The sequence below is a fragment of the Protobothrops mucrosquamatus genome, unplaced genomic scaffold (assembly GCF_001527695.2).
Source record: "Protobothrops mucrosquamatus isolate PMUCROS unplaced genomic scaffold, P.Mucros_1.0 scaffold1323, whole genome shotgun sequence".
NCBI lineage: Eukaryota > Metazoa > Chordata > Lepidosauria > Squamata > Viperidae > Protobothrops > Protobothrops mucrosquamatus.
Window position 1 is genome coordinate 144,178 of NW_015387523.1, and position 15,932 is coordinate 160,109.

Consider the following 15,932-nt stretch of genomic DNA (forward strand, 5'->3'; position numbering starts at 1 on the left):
GTAAAGGCAGAGAAGGCAGCCGGCTGGAATGTAAGACATGGAATATCTGCCTTGCCATAGAAGACCTACATATTGTGCAGGTCAGAAGGAGGGCTGAGAAGATATCTGCAGACCCCTCTCATCCTGGACATAAATTGTTTCAATGCCATCCCTTAAGATGGCACTATAGGGCACGGGTCGGCAACCCGCGGCTCTGGAGTCGCATGTGGCTCTTTGAGCCTTCTCCTGCGACTCCCAGTCCTCCACCATTTGCAGAGAGAGAGAGGCACCTGCGTTTCCCTTCTCTCTCTGTATGTCTGTGTGTAAAAAAGAGTGGTCTCACGCTGTTCTCCGACAAGCTGACAAGCTTATTGGGCGGGGCTCCTGCCTTTGCTGCGTTTCCGCATGAAGCAGCAGAAAGCAGCAGCAGCTCTCTCTCTCTCTCTCTCTCTCTCTCTCTCTCTCTCTCTCTCTCTCACACACACACACACACACACACACACACACACACACACACACACACTCACTCACTCACTCTGAGTGGGAGAAGAGGACTGGCAGACCAAGGGCAAGAGAGAGCCAGCCCAATAAGAATGTGTGTCAGCTTGTCGGAGAACAGCGTGAAGCCAGCTTGCCAGGTGAGCAGAAGATCGGAGAGAGGGAGAGAACTCATGCACAGCAGCCTCTATTTCTTTTTAATTAAACTCTTCAATCAAGCTGCCCCGTCTGGTGCGCGCATGTACGCGCACGGGTTTTGCGGTTCCCAGTGTTTTCTTTTCTGTGGGAAACAGGTCCAAGTGGCTCTTTGAGTGTTTAAGGTTGCCGACCCCTGCTATAGGGCATTGTATGCCAAGACAACTCGACACAGGGACATTTTCTTCCCTTGTGCCATCACTCTGCTGAACACCTAATTCTCACAGCTAACAAAATACAATGACTGAGGTTTTTTTTTGCCTAATATGTATGTATATCAATACCTAGGGTGTGGCTGCAGTATTGTTTACCCCCTTTATTATTTCTTACTTTCCCCTTTTCTTGGTTGTACACTTTAATATTGTTATATTCCACTGTTTTGCAAGTACGTCGAGGGCTTCTGTACCAGAGACAAATTCCTTCTGTGTCTATAACCACCCTTTGCCAAATAAAGCACAATTGCCTATAAAAGAAGATGAGCTGACCCATGAAGCAGATAGAAAGTTGGAGACAAGCAGTGTTTCTCAGGGTCACTTCCCCTGCTTGGTTATCTTCAGCACAATTCCACAGTAGCAAAACTCTGGCGGTTCGCCAGATGCTATGATCATACAATAAAACTAGTCAAGGAGAAAAGGAGGCTTATATTCCCATAGTTCTCGCCAGATGTTACAAATATGTAGGCTTTTTTTTTTTTTAATATGAGGATGATTTCCTAAAAAAACCAAACACCCCGGATAGCAAAAGAGTAAGCCAAAACTGCAGATCTGCTAACATGGAGGGAGTACTTGTGTTTCCTTGAGAGCTATTGGTTCTCAAGTCAGCATAGTCAATACTGAGCTAGCTAGATCTGTGGTCTAACTCTGCACAGGGCCGTTCCTTAAAAGGATTCCTTTTTTTTTTCTCTCTTTGTTTTTGCTTCCTCCTAAAAGGATTATATTGGTGTTCACCTTTAGCTGGGATTATGTATTGTAATGTACTGTTTATTGAGTTGATATGGTTGTGGTGAAGGCATTGCTCATCTGAACTCATTTGAACTACACTCATATGAAAGCTTTTATGATGCCTTTCTTTACATTAGAAGCTCGTTTGGAAGAGGGATTTTTTTTTTAACCCTGAAATTTGGCCTGTACATCATCTCAGTGAGTAAATGTAAATTATTTAGCTGAGAAAAAAAAATAACTGAGCTCTTTTTTTTTTTTGCCTTTGCCTTAATTCTGCTCCCTGGCATTATTAAAAGTAGAAGTCTTTCGGTGAAATTGGCAGATAGGAAATTGGAAATGGATGTAATGCATTTTTGCACCCTGCACAATTAATGTATGCCCCTGGATGGAATATGCTTATTATTTAAATAGCTACAAATAAATACACCCATTGTGAAGGAGGAATTTTATCCATGAGGAAAGGTTTATGTGAGGAGGAAGTGCTGGGTAGAACCAACAATAGGAGGCTGATAGTATCATTACAGGTAGTCCTTGACTTCAGAACTGGAATCTGTCATTAAGTGAGGCGGTGGTTATGCAAGTCATGCCCAATTATACAACTTTTGTTTCTGTGATCATTAAGCGAATTACCATGGTTAATAATAAAGTTGGAAGGGACCTTGGAGGTCATCTAGTCCAACCCCCTGCTCAGGCAGGAAACCCTATACCATTTCGGACAAATGGCTGTCCAGTCTCTTCTTAAAAACTTCCAGTGTTGGAGCATTCACCGCTTCTGGAGGCAGGTTGTTCCACTGGTTAATTGTTCTAACTGTCAGCAAGTTTCTCCTTAGTTCTAGGTTGCTTCTCTCCTTGATTAGTTTACATCTGTTGCTTCTTGTCCTGCCTTCAGGTGCTTTGGAGAATAGCTTGACTCCCTCTTCTTTGGGGCAGCCCCTGAGATATTGGAACACTGCTATCATATCCCCCTCGTCCTTCTCTTCATTAAACTAGACATACCCAATTCCAGCAGCTGTTCCTTATATGCTTTAGCCTTCAGTCCCCTAATCATCTTGTTGCTCTTCTCTGTACTCTTTCTAGAGTCTCAACATCTTTTTTACATGTGAATCACTTAGTTGTTGAGTGAATCCAGCTTGGACGAACTTTGGGGAGCTTTTCTTACGGGTAAAGAAGGATCTAGATTCCTACTATCCATGAAGTTGTTAAGACATCCAGGGGTTATAACACCTTAAAGCAACGGCTCCCAACCTTTTCTATAGCCCGCGCCCCTAGAACGCTTCTGTTATATTCTTGCACCCCTTACAAAAATAGCGGCAACGGATTATGCATGCGCGCTATAATTTTGAAAACCCAAGTTTTCGCAACCCCCCCCCAGGAATTTCACCTCGCAACCCCGGGTTGGGAACCCCTGCCTTAAAGGAACATTGAGGACCTGAATGCATTTCTGCTTTAGCCTTGCTGTGTTCTGTTCTATTCCGCACCCTTTCCGAAAGAGTGGACGAATTGTTCCTGTCAGATTGCATCGAAGTATTCAAGAGATGATTCTTCTGCTGGTTGAAGCTGCAGTATTTCCTACCAATGTCGGAGCTGCCAGCGTTTAAACCCCCTAAATAGAAGCAACCCTTGGCTCCGTTTATTGAGAAAGGTGTAGTTTTATTAGAAGTCAAGTGTATTGCAGTAATGCATAGGCAGAGATGAGAATCGTGTGCCAAAATCCCTAAGTTCAACTTTTCCCTCCCATAGCTGTCCCCACTCTCCAATTAGGCTGAAGCAAGATGTTTTCAAAACTCTCACTTCAAGCATAGGTTGGTATGCAGCTGCTTTTTTCTCCCAGCCGGGTGACCTTGAAGCAGCATCTCAGGGAGATAACAACAGTTAAACTTCCACTTTCCTCCTCCAAGCCAGGGCTTTTCAACCTTTTCACCCATTGTACCACTTTTAGGATATGGCAACATCCGAGTACCACCAGTCGCCTAGCAAGGTGTCAAAAACTTGATGACCCCCCCCCCAAAAAAAGGAAAAAAGTGATAAAGTACAGGTAGTCCTCGACTTACAACAGTTCGCTTAGTGACTGTTCGAAGTTACAGTGGCACTGAAAAAAGTGCCCCCCCAAACCACAGCCCAGCAAGACACCTACCTGCCCGCCCTGCAGCGCTCTTCCTCCTGTCCGAGGTTTCCATTGTTGTGAGCATTTCTGTTGGGGATTGGCAGTGGAGGTGGGGTGGGGGGGGTGTTTGGTTTTTATTCCCCCCATCTGCTGGGTGGTTGCAGCAGGTTTTGGTCACTTCACGTGACCCTGGGACACAGTGACCGTCATAAATATGAATCAGTTGCCAAGCATCTGAATGTAAATCACAAGACCCTGGAGAGGCTGCAACATTCCAGCTGATCGGCGCTTCTTCTGGGCTCAGCAGAAGCAGCAGGATCAGCGCCGAGCTCCAGCTGGATCCTTGCACTTATCCTGGCGCTTCCGCTGAGCCCTGACAGCCCTGCAGCTCCAGCCGTCTCTCGCTCAGGCTTGTGCGGTGCTGCCACCGGTTCAACTCATTCCCCTCCCCCGCTACCACTTTTCTAGGATGCTCGCGTACCACCTGCCAGGTGCCAATGTACCACAGGTGGTACCCGTACCACTGGTTGAAAAGCCCTGCTCCAAGCGGCCTCCCTCCCATCCACCCTCCCCAGAGTTCATGGCAGACTGTCCTGGTAGCAAAGCACACCAGCAAGCTTAAGGTGGCAGCTGACACCTTCCCTCCTCTCTCACATTGCAGGTCCCACTTGGCGAGTTGCTGAAACTACCCTGCCTTAAAGGTTGCTATCAAAGTTATATATAGATAACACAGGACACTTCAAGCACAAAATACTCCATGGAAGAAAAATCTTCCTCTAAAACTGGGAGCTTGTCCCAGGACATCCAGTTTTGGTCACCGCGATGTAAAAAAGATGTTGAGACTCTAGAAAGGGTACAGAGAAGAGGCAACAAGATTAGGGGACTGGAGGCTATAAAGCATATAAGGAACGGTTGCTGGAATTGGGTATGTCTAGTCTAATGAAGAGAAGGACGAGGGGGGACATGATAGCAGTGTTCCAATATCTCAGGGGCTGCCACAAAGAAGAGGGAGTCAAGCTATTCTCCAAGGCGCCCGAAGGCAGGACAAGAAGCAACGGATGGAAACTAATCAAGGAGAGAAGCAACCTAGAACTAAGGAGAAACTTCCTGACAGTTAGAACAATTAACCAGTGGAACAACCTGCTTCCAGAAGCGGTGAATGCTCCAACACTGGAAGTTTTTAAGAAGAGACTGGACAGCCATTTGTCTGAAATGGTATAGGGTTTCCTGCCTGAGCAGGGGGTTGGACTAGATGACCTCCGAGGTTCCTTCCAACTTTACTATTATTATTATTATTATTATTATTATTATTATTATTATTATTATTATTATTATTATTATTATTATTACTCATTTTCTGTTCGGGTTTCCTTCTGTCACTGGTTTGTGAGTCTTCTGAAAAGGTAAATTTAAAAACTGGCATTGCCAGTCTGCAACAGCTTCAGTTCCTGCAGCTGCAGATAACACAAATCTGAAATTATAAGTAGTTGCTCGGACCCCCCTCAAAAACTTGAAATCAATAGTTCGAGTTGTTTGACAGAATGTTATCCTGAATTTCACTCTGATGTTTTCCCTTTCACCTTGCATATAAGCTTACTGGGAAGCCTTTTTATCTCAGCTTCTTGGAGTAAGGCATCATGGACAGATAGAAGCTTAAAAAAAAAAGTGAATTTCTTTTGGACTTCAAGATATGACTTTAGATTTAGTAGGTGTTGAACGTGCAGTTGTCAATTGTGCTTTATCTTTGCCCCAGTCCCATCCCGAGTTATCTTTGGCATAAGGAACTGCCTGTTAAGATTGCAATGAAAATCAAACACATTTGAGAAGGGCCCTCTACCCTTTCTATGTTCCTTGTCTTTCTTCCTTGCTTTTATGAATTGTATTGGAATTCCTCTGACTGAAAAAACATATTTTTTTCTTGGTGTAAAATAGGCGTCTTCAGAATGCCACATTTTTGTTACCCTGTTTTCTGAAATGTACACTTCATACCTGGTTAGATTTATCTAGCCCAGCTTTCCTTAGTCAGATTAGCAGTAGCTCAGCTTCTTGAGCGTGATTCTAGTTCAACACTGAATACCTAACTTTTTAAGCTATGAAAAATAAGGATAACACAGAACCTCCCATGTAGAAAAATATACATTTCTTACTTACTTGAGATTGAAGTTTGATAGGATGTCCTATGCTATTTCTAGACTATTTTCCCAGTTCAGCTAAAAATAAATTAAATCTGTTGTCGTGTCCATTGTGCCTGTTGGTTACCTGTTTTTTTAAAATACATATTAATTCAGTTTGAATATTTACAGATACACTGTGACGAATGAGAGTGTTCTTAGTAATCTTAGTCCAATGCCTGGCAGATGGATTAGATTCTTTGCCCTGTTATGACCTTCTTTCTTCTTAAACCAGGAAACATGTTTAACTTTTAAATATGTTATTTTGTCCTATAGCCAATTAAAAATGCCCCACCTGGTAAGAAGTACGTGAGATGCCCTTGCAACTGTCTTTTGATCTGCAAAGTGACCTCACAACGCATCGCCTGTCCGCGGATATATTGGTAAGGGGTGGGGAAGGGAATTATGTAGTTATGTTCTTCAGGATGTTTTAATATTGGATCAAAAATAGCTTCCTAAACATTCTCACTCTCTCTATGTAACATTTTATGGGGGAAACAGAAGCAGGAAAAGGAAAAATAAAATCACGAAAAGAAATGAGATATTTATTTGTATTTGTTAATGCAACATATTTGTATGCTGTCATAATCACAAATTACTCTTGGTGGCTCAGAAAAATATGCATAAAGCTAGATCAATTATGTATAGGTTCTCAGAATAATGAAGTGACTTCTACACATTTAAATACCTTATGCCATTTTAAAGCTACAGATCGTTATTAAAATCAAGTAAATGTATTAATATCAACCACAGTCATGACATAAAATATAAGCTAAAATGAAAAATTTACTCTTACCTAATCACTAAGAAATCTATCCTTATTTAACAAATCATGACTTAAATGTTAAAATTTATAAAACCCCTAATTTCAGATGTAGAATAAGACCATGGGTAGAATTATAGTCCAAAAATTATAAGCTGCCAAGAGTCATTGAATACAGAATAACAGAACTGGAACGGCCCTTGGAGATCTTCTAGTCCAGACATGTCAAACACAAGGCCTGGGGGCCGGATGAGGCCCGCGAAGTGGTTTCATGTGGCCTGCGAAGCCATCCTGGAAACAGTGAGGGAACGGCCCCCTCTGCTTTGACCCTGGCCCTGGCCCAGGCCAGCCGGGAGCCAATGTACAATTTTGTGGTGGCCATCTATGCTGAAACGCATTCAGTCTTAGCTCTATAAGCCCCCCCCCCCCCCCGCATGGCCTGAGAGGAACAGTGAGGCTCCTCCAGTGGACCATGCCTTGGCACTTGCCCTGGTCCCACCCCCTTCTGCCAGAGACCCTCAGATTTGTCCCACTCCTACCCAGGCCCCCACAGGCACCCTTGATGCGAATGATGTAGAGCTGGCCACGCCCACCCAGTAGGCCACACCCACTCCATCTATGCCCACCCAGTAGGCCACACCCACCCGGCCCCCTGAGGGCAACTGCAATGCTGATGCGGCCCTCAATGAAATTGAGTTTGATACCCCTGTTCTAGTCTAACCCCCTGCTCAGGCAGGAGACCCTGTAGTATTCCAGACAAATGGCTGCCCTGCAGGGCAGTGTTTTTCAACCTTGGCAACTTGATGTGTGGACTTCAACTCCCAGAATACCCCAGCTGGGATTCTGGGGGTTGAAGTCCACACATCCTCAAGTTGCCAAGGTTGAAAAACACGGCTCCAAGGACTGCAATTGGGTGCCTTTAGAATACAGAATAACAGTTGGAAGGGACCTTGGAGGTCTTCTAGTCCAACTCCCTCCTCAAGCAGGAGACCATTGAGTTGACCATCCCATAGAAATTGAATAAATACAAATAAACAAAAAATGGTTGCCATACAAAATTGTAAGCCAGATTTATTTTTCCAAATACAAAGTAATTGTGCACATTCTTCTACTGGAGGAATCATATATTACTTTCCAACTTCCGATGCACAGCATCCTAGCAGGTGTGAGCATGTATAAAGATAATTTAGCAAATATTGTAAAAAAATTAAGACCTTTAACAATATTCAATAGAAAATAGGCAGGTTGGGGGGAAAAAAACCCCACTTTTTGACTTGGTTCCACACCGTTATAAATAAAGCAGTTTTCCAAAACTGTTGGGCTTAACAATCTATGCCGCCAAATATGGAAGAACGATCAGACCTGGGCTTATTTCTTCATGAGTGCAAAACTTAGATGTGTTTGGAGAAAAATAGGGTGTGTGTGTGTGGGGGGGGATATTTAGCTCTTTTGAATCCTGAAATCTTTTTTGGGACGGTGGGGAGGAATAGCATATTGGTGGTGTGGTCCAATAATGTGGGTGGGCTTCTGTTTTTCTGAAGAAAGAACTAGAAAGCAAAAATATGGATTGGAGTAATCAAGCTAAAAATGTGACATTTTTAGAGGAAAAAAACGTGCAGAGACAGAGAAGGAAAGGGAGATTCTCCTTCTGTCTTCTTTGTTTGAACCTGGTTTTTTTTTTCTCCTTGAAAAAGGTGTTTATGTTTAGATAATAAAAACAGTGGTTACCCTGATGAAACCAGAAAGACTAGTTGAATAAAACCCAGACGTTGGCATGTCGAAGGGCCTTAATTGAATGTGAGAAGTTAGTTGTGCTTGCCAGGTTTGGACCTGAGTTTTTTTGTTTTTTGTTTTAAATGGGGAAATGTTTAAATCCAAAATCAACTTTATTCCTCCACCCTGGCTTGAAAATAGGAGATGTTTGGTGGGGACAAGTTGATGGACAAGATAATAACCTCTACCTCTTTTCTTCCTTTGTTTTCTACCCAGTAAACGGGTCATAAACTTAGGCCCCGTTCACCCTGGCCCTCCGAGTCCCGAGCCTCAGCCCGTGGGCGTGCGTGTCAATTGCGGCCATTGCGAAAATAATTTCCTGGTAAGGGTGCTGTGGAAGAAGAAATTGGGGGGAAAAAAAATGAAGCTTAATTTGTTCCAGGCTCAGCTTTGGGTGGCGTTTGGAGACCTGTTATCGGAAGGAAAATACAGTATAAACTTACAAATTCTGATTTGAGCCCCAAGCAAGGCAGTCTTGTTGGGAACCGACCTTGCAGTGCAAAGTGGATAAAAAAAACAACAATTTTTTAATTGGCTGAGGTTGCTTGCGTCCTTTGAAATGGACACAGATTGGGTCCTCGCCTGTGAATATCTCCAACTGCGGATTTCAGTAATAAATCTGCTACAGGAAGTCCTCGACTTAATGACCACCACTGACCCCAACATTTATGTTGCTAAGGGAGAAACCTGTTAAGTGAGTTTTGCCCCATTTTGCGACCTTGGTTGCCCCATTTGTGAAGTGACTCACCGCAGTTAGTAACACTGTTGTAAAGCGAATCTGGCTTCGCCGTTGACTTTGCTCATCAGAAGTTCGCAAAAGGTCATCGCACGACGCCGGGACGCTGCAACCGTCATAAATATGAACCAGTTGTCAAGCTTCCGGATGCAAATCACATGACCCCGGGGAGGCTGCAAGGGTCGTAAGTGTGAAAAACGGTCATAGTCCCTTTTTTTTAGTGCCGTCGTAACTTTCAACGGTCACTAAATGAACTGAGACTCTAGAAAGAGTACAGAGAAGAGCAACAAAGATGATTAGGGGACTGGAGGCTAAAACATATAAGGAACGGCTGCTGGAATTGGGTATGTCTAGTTTAACGAAGAGAAGGACGAGGGGGGACATGATAGCAGTGTTCCAATATCTCAGGGGCTGCCACAAAGAAGAGGGAGTCAAGCTATTCTCCAAAGAGCCTGAAGGCAGGACAAGAAGCAACGGGTGGAAACTAACCAAAGAGAGAAGCAACCTAGAACTAAGGAGAAACTTCCTGACAGTTAGAACAATTAACCAGTGGAACAACCTGCCTCCAGAAGTGGTGAATGCTCCAACACTGGAAGTTTTAAAGAAGAGACTGGACAGCCATTTGTCCGAAATGGTGTAGGGTTTCCTGCCTGAGCAGGGGGTTGGACTCGATGACCTCCAAGGTCCCTTCCAACTTTATTATTATTATTATTATTATTATTATTATTATTATTATTATTATTATTATTATTATTATTATTATTATTAACTGTTATAAGTCGAGGACTACCTTGGAGGGGCAGCTGAGCGCGACTCTTTAAAAAAAGAATGAGCCTATTTGGTCTGCAGCCTTGAAATTGCCCCCAGTTGAGTTGTACTCTGGGCATATCGGGTTTGCAAAGAGTATATAACTGAGGAAGCCGAGGCAGGAGTGCAAAAAAAGCAGCAGCAGCTCCATGTGCAATATTCCTCTGACATATTTTGCACTGTTGCCGCGGAGATGACGATGGTCCTCGTATCGTTATCCGTCTGTCAGCGGTAAGAGTAAAGTTGCGACGTGATATTGGTCAGCAAATAAAAGAATTTCTGCTCCGTTTAAAAAAAAAAATGAGCCTATTTGTGGCAGCAAAGTGTGACTTGGGTCAGGTTGTCCTTCACAATCCTTTCTAAGCCCTTCTCTCTTTCTCTTTTGTCTCTCCAGTGGACAGAATTCACCGATCGCACTTTAGCCCGGTGCCCACACTGCCGCAAAGTGTGAGTTACTTTGGGGAAGGAATTGGACCTGGGATGCCCTCCCAAGTTTGCATTGAACGTACCTGATATTAGTAACTGGAGTGGGGGAGAGAACATGGGGGCTCATAGGAGCAGAGGTCTGCTGCATGTCCTTGGTAGACAAGGCCTCTCTCTCTGCCAGAGCTCTTGAGTTCTGGGGAGACAGGAACTTTGTGAGAGTGATTCTCGGTGCTTGATGTACTGCTTCCTTGCCCTTCTTTGTACCCCCAGCTCCTCCATCGGGCGCCGCTATCCGAGGAAAAGGTGTTTCTGTTGTCTTCTGCTGGGCGTGCTGATGGCCGTGACCGCAACGGGGTTGGCGGTGAGTCTTGAGTGAGGGGCATCTAGCTGGGGGTGGCGTGTGGGGGGGCTCCCAAAAGAGCGAGATTAGGATGAGACCTTTAAAAGATGGTCGTGTCTGGTTGACACCTGGAAATCCCAGGGCTTTGGGTTAGAATGAGAAGATTAAAAAAGTGGACGAACGTAAGAGACAAACTCCCATCGATTTGGCTGCTAAGAAGCCTTACACGCAGCGTTTCTCAACCTTGACCATTTTAAGGCATGTGGACTTCAACTCCCAGAATTCCACAGCCAGCAATGCTGGCTGTGGAATTCTGGGAGTTGAAGTCCACATGCCTTAAAATGGTCAAGGTTGAGAAACACTGCCTTACAGGGATGCGTCTTTTGAAAGTAAGAGAAGTAGTAAAGTTTGGAAGGAGCAGCTTCTCTCCCTATTCAAAATCCAGCTTCAGGAGGCTGAATTTTAAAACAATCCCTCTCGGCATGGGTCCATCCTGATTTTTAAAAAAAGAAAGGGGGGGGTTATGCATCTAAGATAGAAACTTCACCACCACGTCTCCACAACCTTCAGCACTTGGGGTCACCATTTGAGATGATTCAGTTCAAAAGAGGTTGCCGAAGCCAAAGGTTTATTGAACCACCACTCTTTGACGGTAAACCTATTAAGCTGTTTTATTGTGACGCTGATTTCTGACTCTTCTTTGATTCTCCTAGTTTGGCACCTGGAAACAAGCCCAGCAGTACAGGGGGGTCTATGCTGCCTGGGCGGTGGTGATTTTCCTGGCTTTGGTTTTCCTCGGCCGAGCTATGTACTGGGCTTGTATGAGGGTCAGCCACCCCATCCAGAACTTCTCGTGAGCCTCTTCCAAGCTCCTCTTGGTTTCCCACCGCTGCTCCACCACCTCATCTCCGGGGACCCAGCCCCATCTTCTCCCCTCCGCTTCCATTTGAAGTTGAGTCTGCCGTGCCACCTTCTAGCTGTGCCCGCTCCCAGTGTCATCGCCTGAATAACTGTGGGACAACCCTGATATCTACGAGTCTTCTTCCATCTCTTGTTGCTCTGAGCCAGGATTGGTGGCAAAAGAAAGTACAATTGGACTCCCCAAGGGAGCTGAAGCCCAGTTCTGTAGGGTTCGGAGGCAAAAGTTCCTATCGATCCTGCAAGTAACAGAACACTTAAAATCGTTCCTAAAAGAAACTTGAATGCAGCTGGATGGTTTGGGATCAAACCAGTGGCGGCTGTTCCGGTGACATTTGGAGACGGCCCCGCCCAAACAGCCCAAACCCCCTTGAGATACACTACAGGTCTTCAGCGAGGGCAGCTCAGAAGATGGCGTTCAAGATTCTCTTCTTGGCTCCCATCGGAGGCGGTTTTAAATCTTTCCTGGTCCGAGAGGAGAAGGCCAAAAGAGCGTCGAGGCGTCACTGCTGTTATCGATTTGTCCTGTTTTTTGTCATCCCGTGTTCTGTAATGTGGGGTAGCTCAAGCTGCCAGGGTTTGAGGCCGTGGCCACAATCCTTACATGTGAATGGAATGAGAGAATGGGCCCTGAGGAATGAGAGAAGGCCCGCCCCATAAAGGTTAGTACTAAAAAAAGGCCCGGGATTGGGAGCTGTCAGATGTTTCATTGAACGAATTTCAGCCCCCTACCTCCCCCTTTCTGTGATCTACAGCGGTGAGATCCAGAGGTCTTCCGCTAAAGTTTAGGTTCATTCACTGTGGGACTCATTTCTACCTTTGTTTTCTTTATCTTTGCACATTCCTTGAAGGAGCCATTTCCCTGTTTCTTGTTTTCAGGGGTGGTGGTGAGAGGAGAGCAGCTTTAGAGACCATCACGTCTCTCTTAAAGAGCCCTTTCAACCATTGCGATGGTGTTTATGTTGTTTTTGTTCGAAGTGTTGAAGGGAGAACGGCTGGTCAACGCCGCCTGCGGTGGAGTGATGGGGGCTTCATTTCAACTGTGATTTCTGTCTCAAGAGGCACAGATTCTCCCTTGCAAGACCTATCTTCTTCCAGAGCCTACTAAATTAGACTTTCATCCCTTCTTTTTGTCTTACTAGTTGATGACATAGACCAGGGGTAGGCAACCTCGGCTCTTTTATGACTCGTGGACTTCAACTCCCAGAATTCCTGAGCCAGCACGGCTCAGCTTGGAAACCTGTCCCTTTCCCCTCAGCATGGCTGGCTCAGGAATTCTGGGAGTTGAAGTCCACGAGTCATAAAAGAGCCAAGGTTGCCTACCCCTGGACTAGGCCCAGGCCACTTTCTGACTTGTGGACTTCAACTCCCAGAATTCCTGAGCCAGCATGGCTCTGTTTGGAAACCTCTCCCTTTCCCCTCAGCATGGCTGGCTCAGGAATTCTGGGAGTTGAAGTCCACGAGTCATAAAAGAGCCAAGGTTGCCTACCCCTGGCATAGACCAAAGGGGGAGGAAATGGTACATGTACTCTGTTGTACAGAGGAAAGGATGCCCTCAGTCATGCGGCAAACAAGATATTCCACTTAGGGAAACGTCTCAATCCTGCTACGAACCTGGCTTGACTTTTCTCAGCGGGACTCCTCTACCCTGTCTTCTCTCGTGGCCTCAGATTTTAATTCTCCCACCTCCACCTCATTAAGCTTATAGCCCCCAAGCCTGTTGCAGCTTGTATATAAGGAGTAAAATGTACATAGAACTATTTAAGATAAACTTTCCTCCGTGTTGGCTGCCTCTCCTGCCTGCGTGCTTGCACCGTATGTCTGTCTGTCTGTCTTTTTTTTTTCAGCCATGATTGAACATGCCGGTTGTCCTTTTCCTTCTCTTCCACAGGCACAGGAGGAATGAACTGGATGGTTGTAAATAAATAAAAAAGTAAGCTATTCCATATCCGACTAATTGGACGGGAAGCTGTTGTCTTGTGGTTTTTCAGAATCGGCCACCTTAAGGGGAGCGGGGAGATTATTTCCTTCAATTAAGGAAGGAAGTTTCTTCAATTAAGAGTTGATGTCGACGGAATGTCCTTCAATTAAGGAAGGAAATTCTTTCGATTAAGAGTTGGGTTTTATTGAATGGACTTCAGTGGAAGGAAATTCCTTAGGAGTTTGCTTAAAATGGGCAGCCGTACAAATCTTTTACGTAATTTAATTAGAAAATGGTAAAAAGGGTTTCTTTTTTTGTGACTTAATCCAATGTTCTGTTCTGGCCTCAGCAAGGCTCATTGACATGAATTGCTTGTAGCTCTGATACCTTCTTCTCGATCCACCAGTCTTCCACTAGTCCTTGTTTCACCTTGGAGGTACATGCGAGAGTGATTATCTTACAAAGGGCAATCCCATCCTTGCTGCAAGATATGTCAAGAGGTTAAAAACATTGGAAAATGAAATTCAGTGGTGAAAAAAGTAAGGTTCTACATTTAGGCAAGAAAAACCAAATGCACAGGTATAGTATAGGAGGTACCTTGCTCAATAGTAGTAACTGTGAGAGGGACCTCGGAGTCCTAGTGGACAATCACCTAAATATGAGCCAGCAGTGTGCTGCAGCTGCCAAAAAAGCCAACACAGTGCTAGGCTGCATTAACAGAGGGATAGAATCAAGATCACATGAAGTGTTAATACCACTTTACAAGGCCTTGGTAAGGCCACACTTGGAATACTGCATCCAGTTTTGGTCACCACGATGTAAAAAAGATGTTGAGACTCTAGAAAGAGTACAGAGAAGAGCAACAAAGATGATTAGGGGACTGGAGGCTAAAGCATATAAGGAATGGCTGCTGGTATTGGGTATGTCTAGTTTAATGAAGAGAAGGACGAGGAGGGACATAATAGCAGTGTTCCAATATCTCAGGGGCTGCCACAAAGAAGAGGGAGTCAAGCTATTTTCCAAGGTGCCTGAAGGCAGGACAAGAAGCAATGGATGGAAACTGATTAAGGAGAGAAGCAACCTAGAACTAAGGAGAAACTTCCTGACAGTTAGAACAATTAACCAGTGGAACAACCTGCCTCCAGAAGCGGTGAATGCTCCAACACTGGAAGTTTTTAAGAAGAGACTGGACAGCCATTTGTCTGAAATGGTATAGAGTTTCCTGCCTGAGCAGGGGGTTGGACTAGATGACCTCCAAGGTCCCTTCCAACTTTATTATTATTATAAGTCATTTTCGTTGGCTGCAATGGGGTTGATTTGTTTCACATCTTGCATTGCTGGCTGCTGGCTGAAGTTTAAATATTCGTTTCAGGTGGGCTTGGACTACCAAGGACCCTACCCAGTTTGAAATCTATAAAAACCTCTTTTGCCTTCCCAGCCAAAGTGATCCCTAAGAATACACTTAGCGAGATTGGGGAGTTTTCAGACAATGGGTGGAGAAAGACTTGGTTAGAACAGAAGGTAGATCAGCTTAACTTGGAAGGGGGCAACATTTAAGCATAGCCCGAGGTGGTTTGGGAACGCTCTTGGGTCATGTTTTAGTGGTGGCTTCCAACAGTCCCAAGTTATTCATTATGTACAGCAGGGGTGTCAAACTCAATTTCATTGAGGGCCACATCAGCATTGCGGTTGCCCTCAGAAGGCCGGGTGGGTGTGGCCTACTGGGTGGGTGTGGATGGAGTGGGTGTGGCCTACTGGGTGGGTGTGGCCAGCTCTACATCGTTGGCGTCAAGGGTGCCTGTGGGGGCCTGGGCAGGAGTGGGACAGATCTGAGGGTCTCTGGCAGAAGAGGGTGGGACCAGGGCAAGGGCCAAGGCATGGTCCACTGGAGGAGCCTCACTGTTCCTCTCAGACCATGTGGGGGCTGGATGGTGCCTGGTCAAACACCCAGCCTGGCCCTTGAGCACCCGCGGCACCAAGCCCAGCCCCACTTCCCCAAGGGGGCACCCAGCTGCACTTACCTCCTCCTCAAGGCTGCTGCTGTGCTTGCTCTCCTTAGCCAGGTTGCTCATGATGGATACGAGGGCAAAGTCAGAGGGAGGCCCATTCCCTCTCCATGGGAGGAGACCCGGCTTTGTATCCAAAGCTTCCTTAGCAATAGGATGGGAGACCCCCAGGATAGTCCAGGAGGAGGGGGCAAGGGGATGGTGAAAGGGCAGCAGGGCAGGACTAAGGCAGGACTTCCCTCAGACCCTCCCTCTCCTTTCCTTCTAAGTACAGTGTGGTGGGAAAATATTTGAGATGAGGGAGAAAAACAGACAAGAAACGCAACTGGGGATGTGTCACCCTTCGTGAGGAAT

At 45.4% G+C, this 15,932-nt stretch overlaps 1 protein-coding gene and 1 non-coding gene across 2 annotated transcripts in view; both read left to right on the forward strand.

Moving 5' to 3' along the window:
• PIP4P1 (phosphatidylinositol-4,5-bisphosphate 4-phosphatase 1) overlaps positions 1-11,625 on the forward strand; it is a 14,511-nt gene extending 2,886 nt beyond the window's left edge. The window contains exons 3-8 of the mRNA XM_029285127.1: positions 3,064-3,137; positions 6,165-6,271; positions 8,641-8,746; positions 10,362-10,414; positions 10,664-10,754; positions 11,447-11,625. Of these exons, the coding sequence (XP_029140960.1) occupies positions 3,064-3,137; positions 6,165-6,271; positions 8,641-8,746; positions 10,362-10,414; positions 10,664-10,754; positions 11,447-11,590 (575 nt within the window). The 3' untranslated portion in view covers positions 11,591-11,625. The remainder of the gene's footprint in view (positions 1-3,063; positions 3,138-6,164; positions 6,272-8,640; positions 8,747-10,361; positions 10,415-10,663; positions 10,755-11,446) is intronic.
• LOC114922919 lies at positions 10,001-10,267 on the forward strand. Its single transcript, XR_003810527.1, has one exon.
• Positions 11,626-15,932: the final 4,307 nt, after the last annotated feature.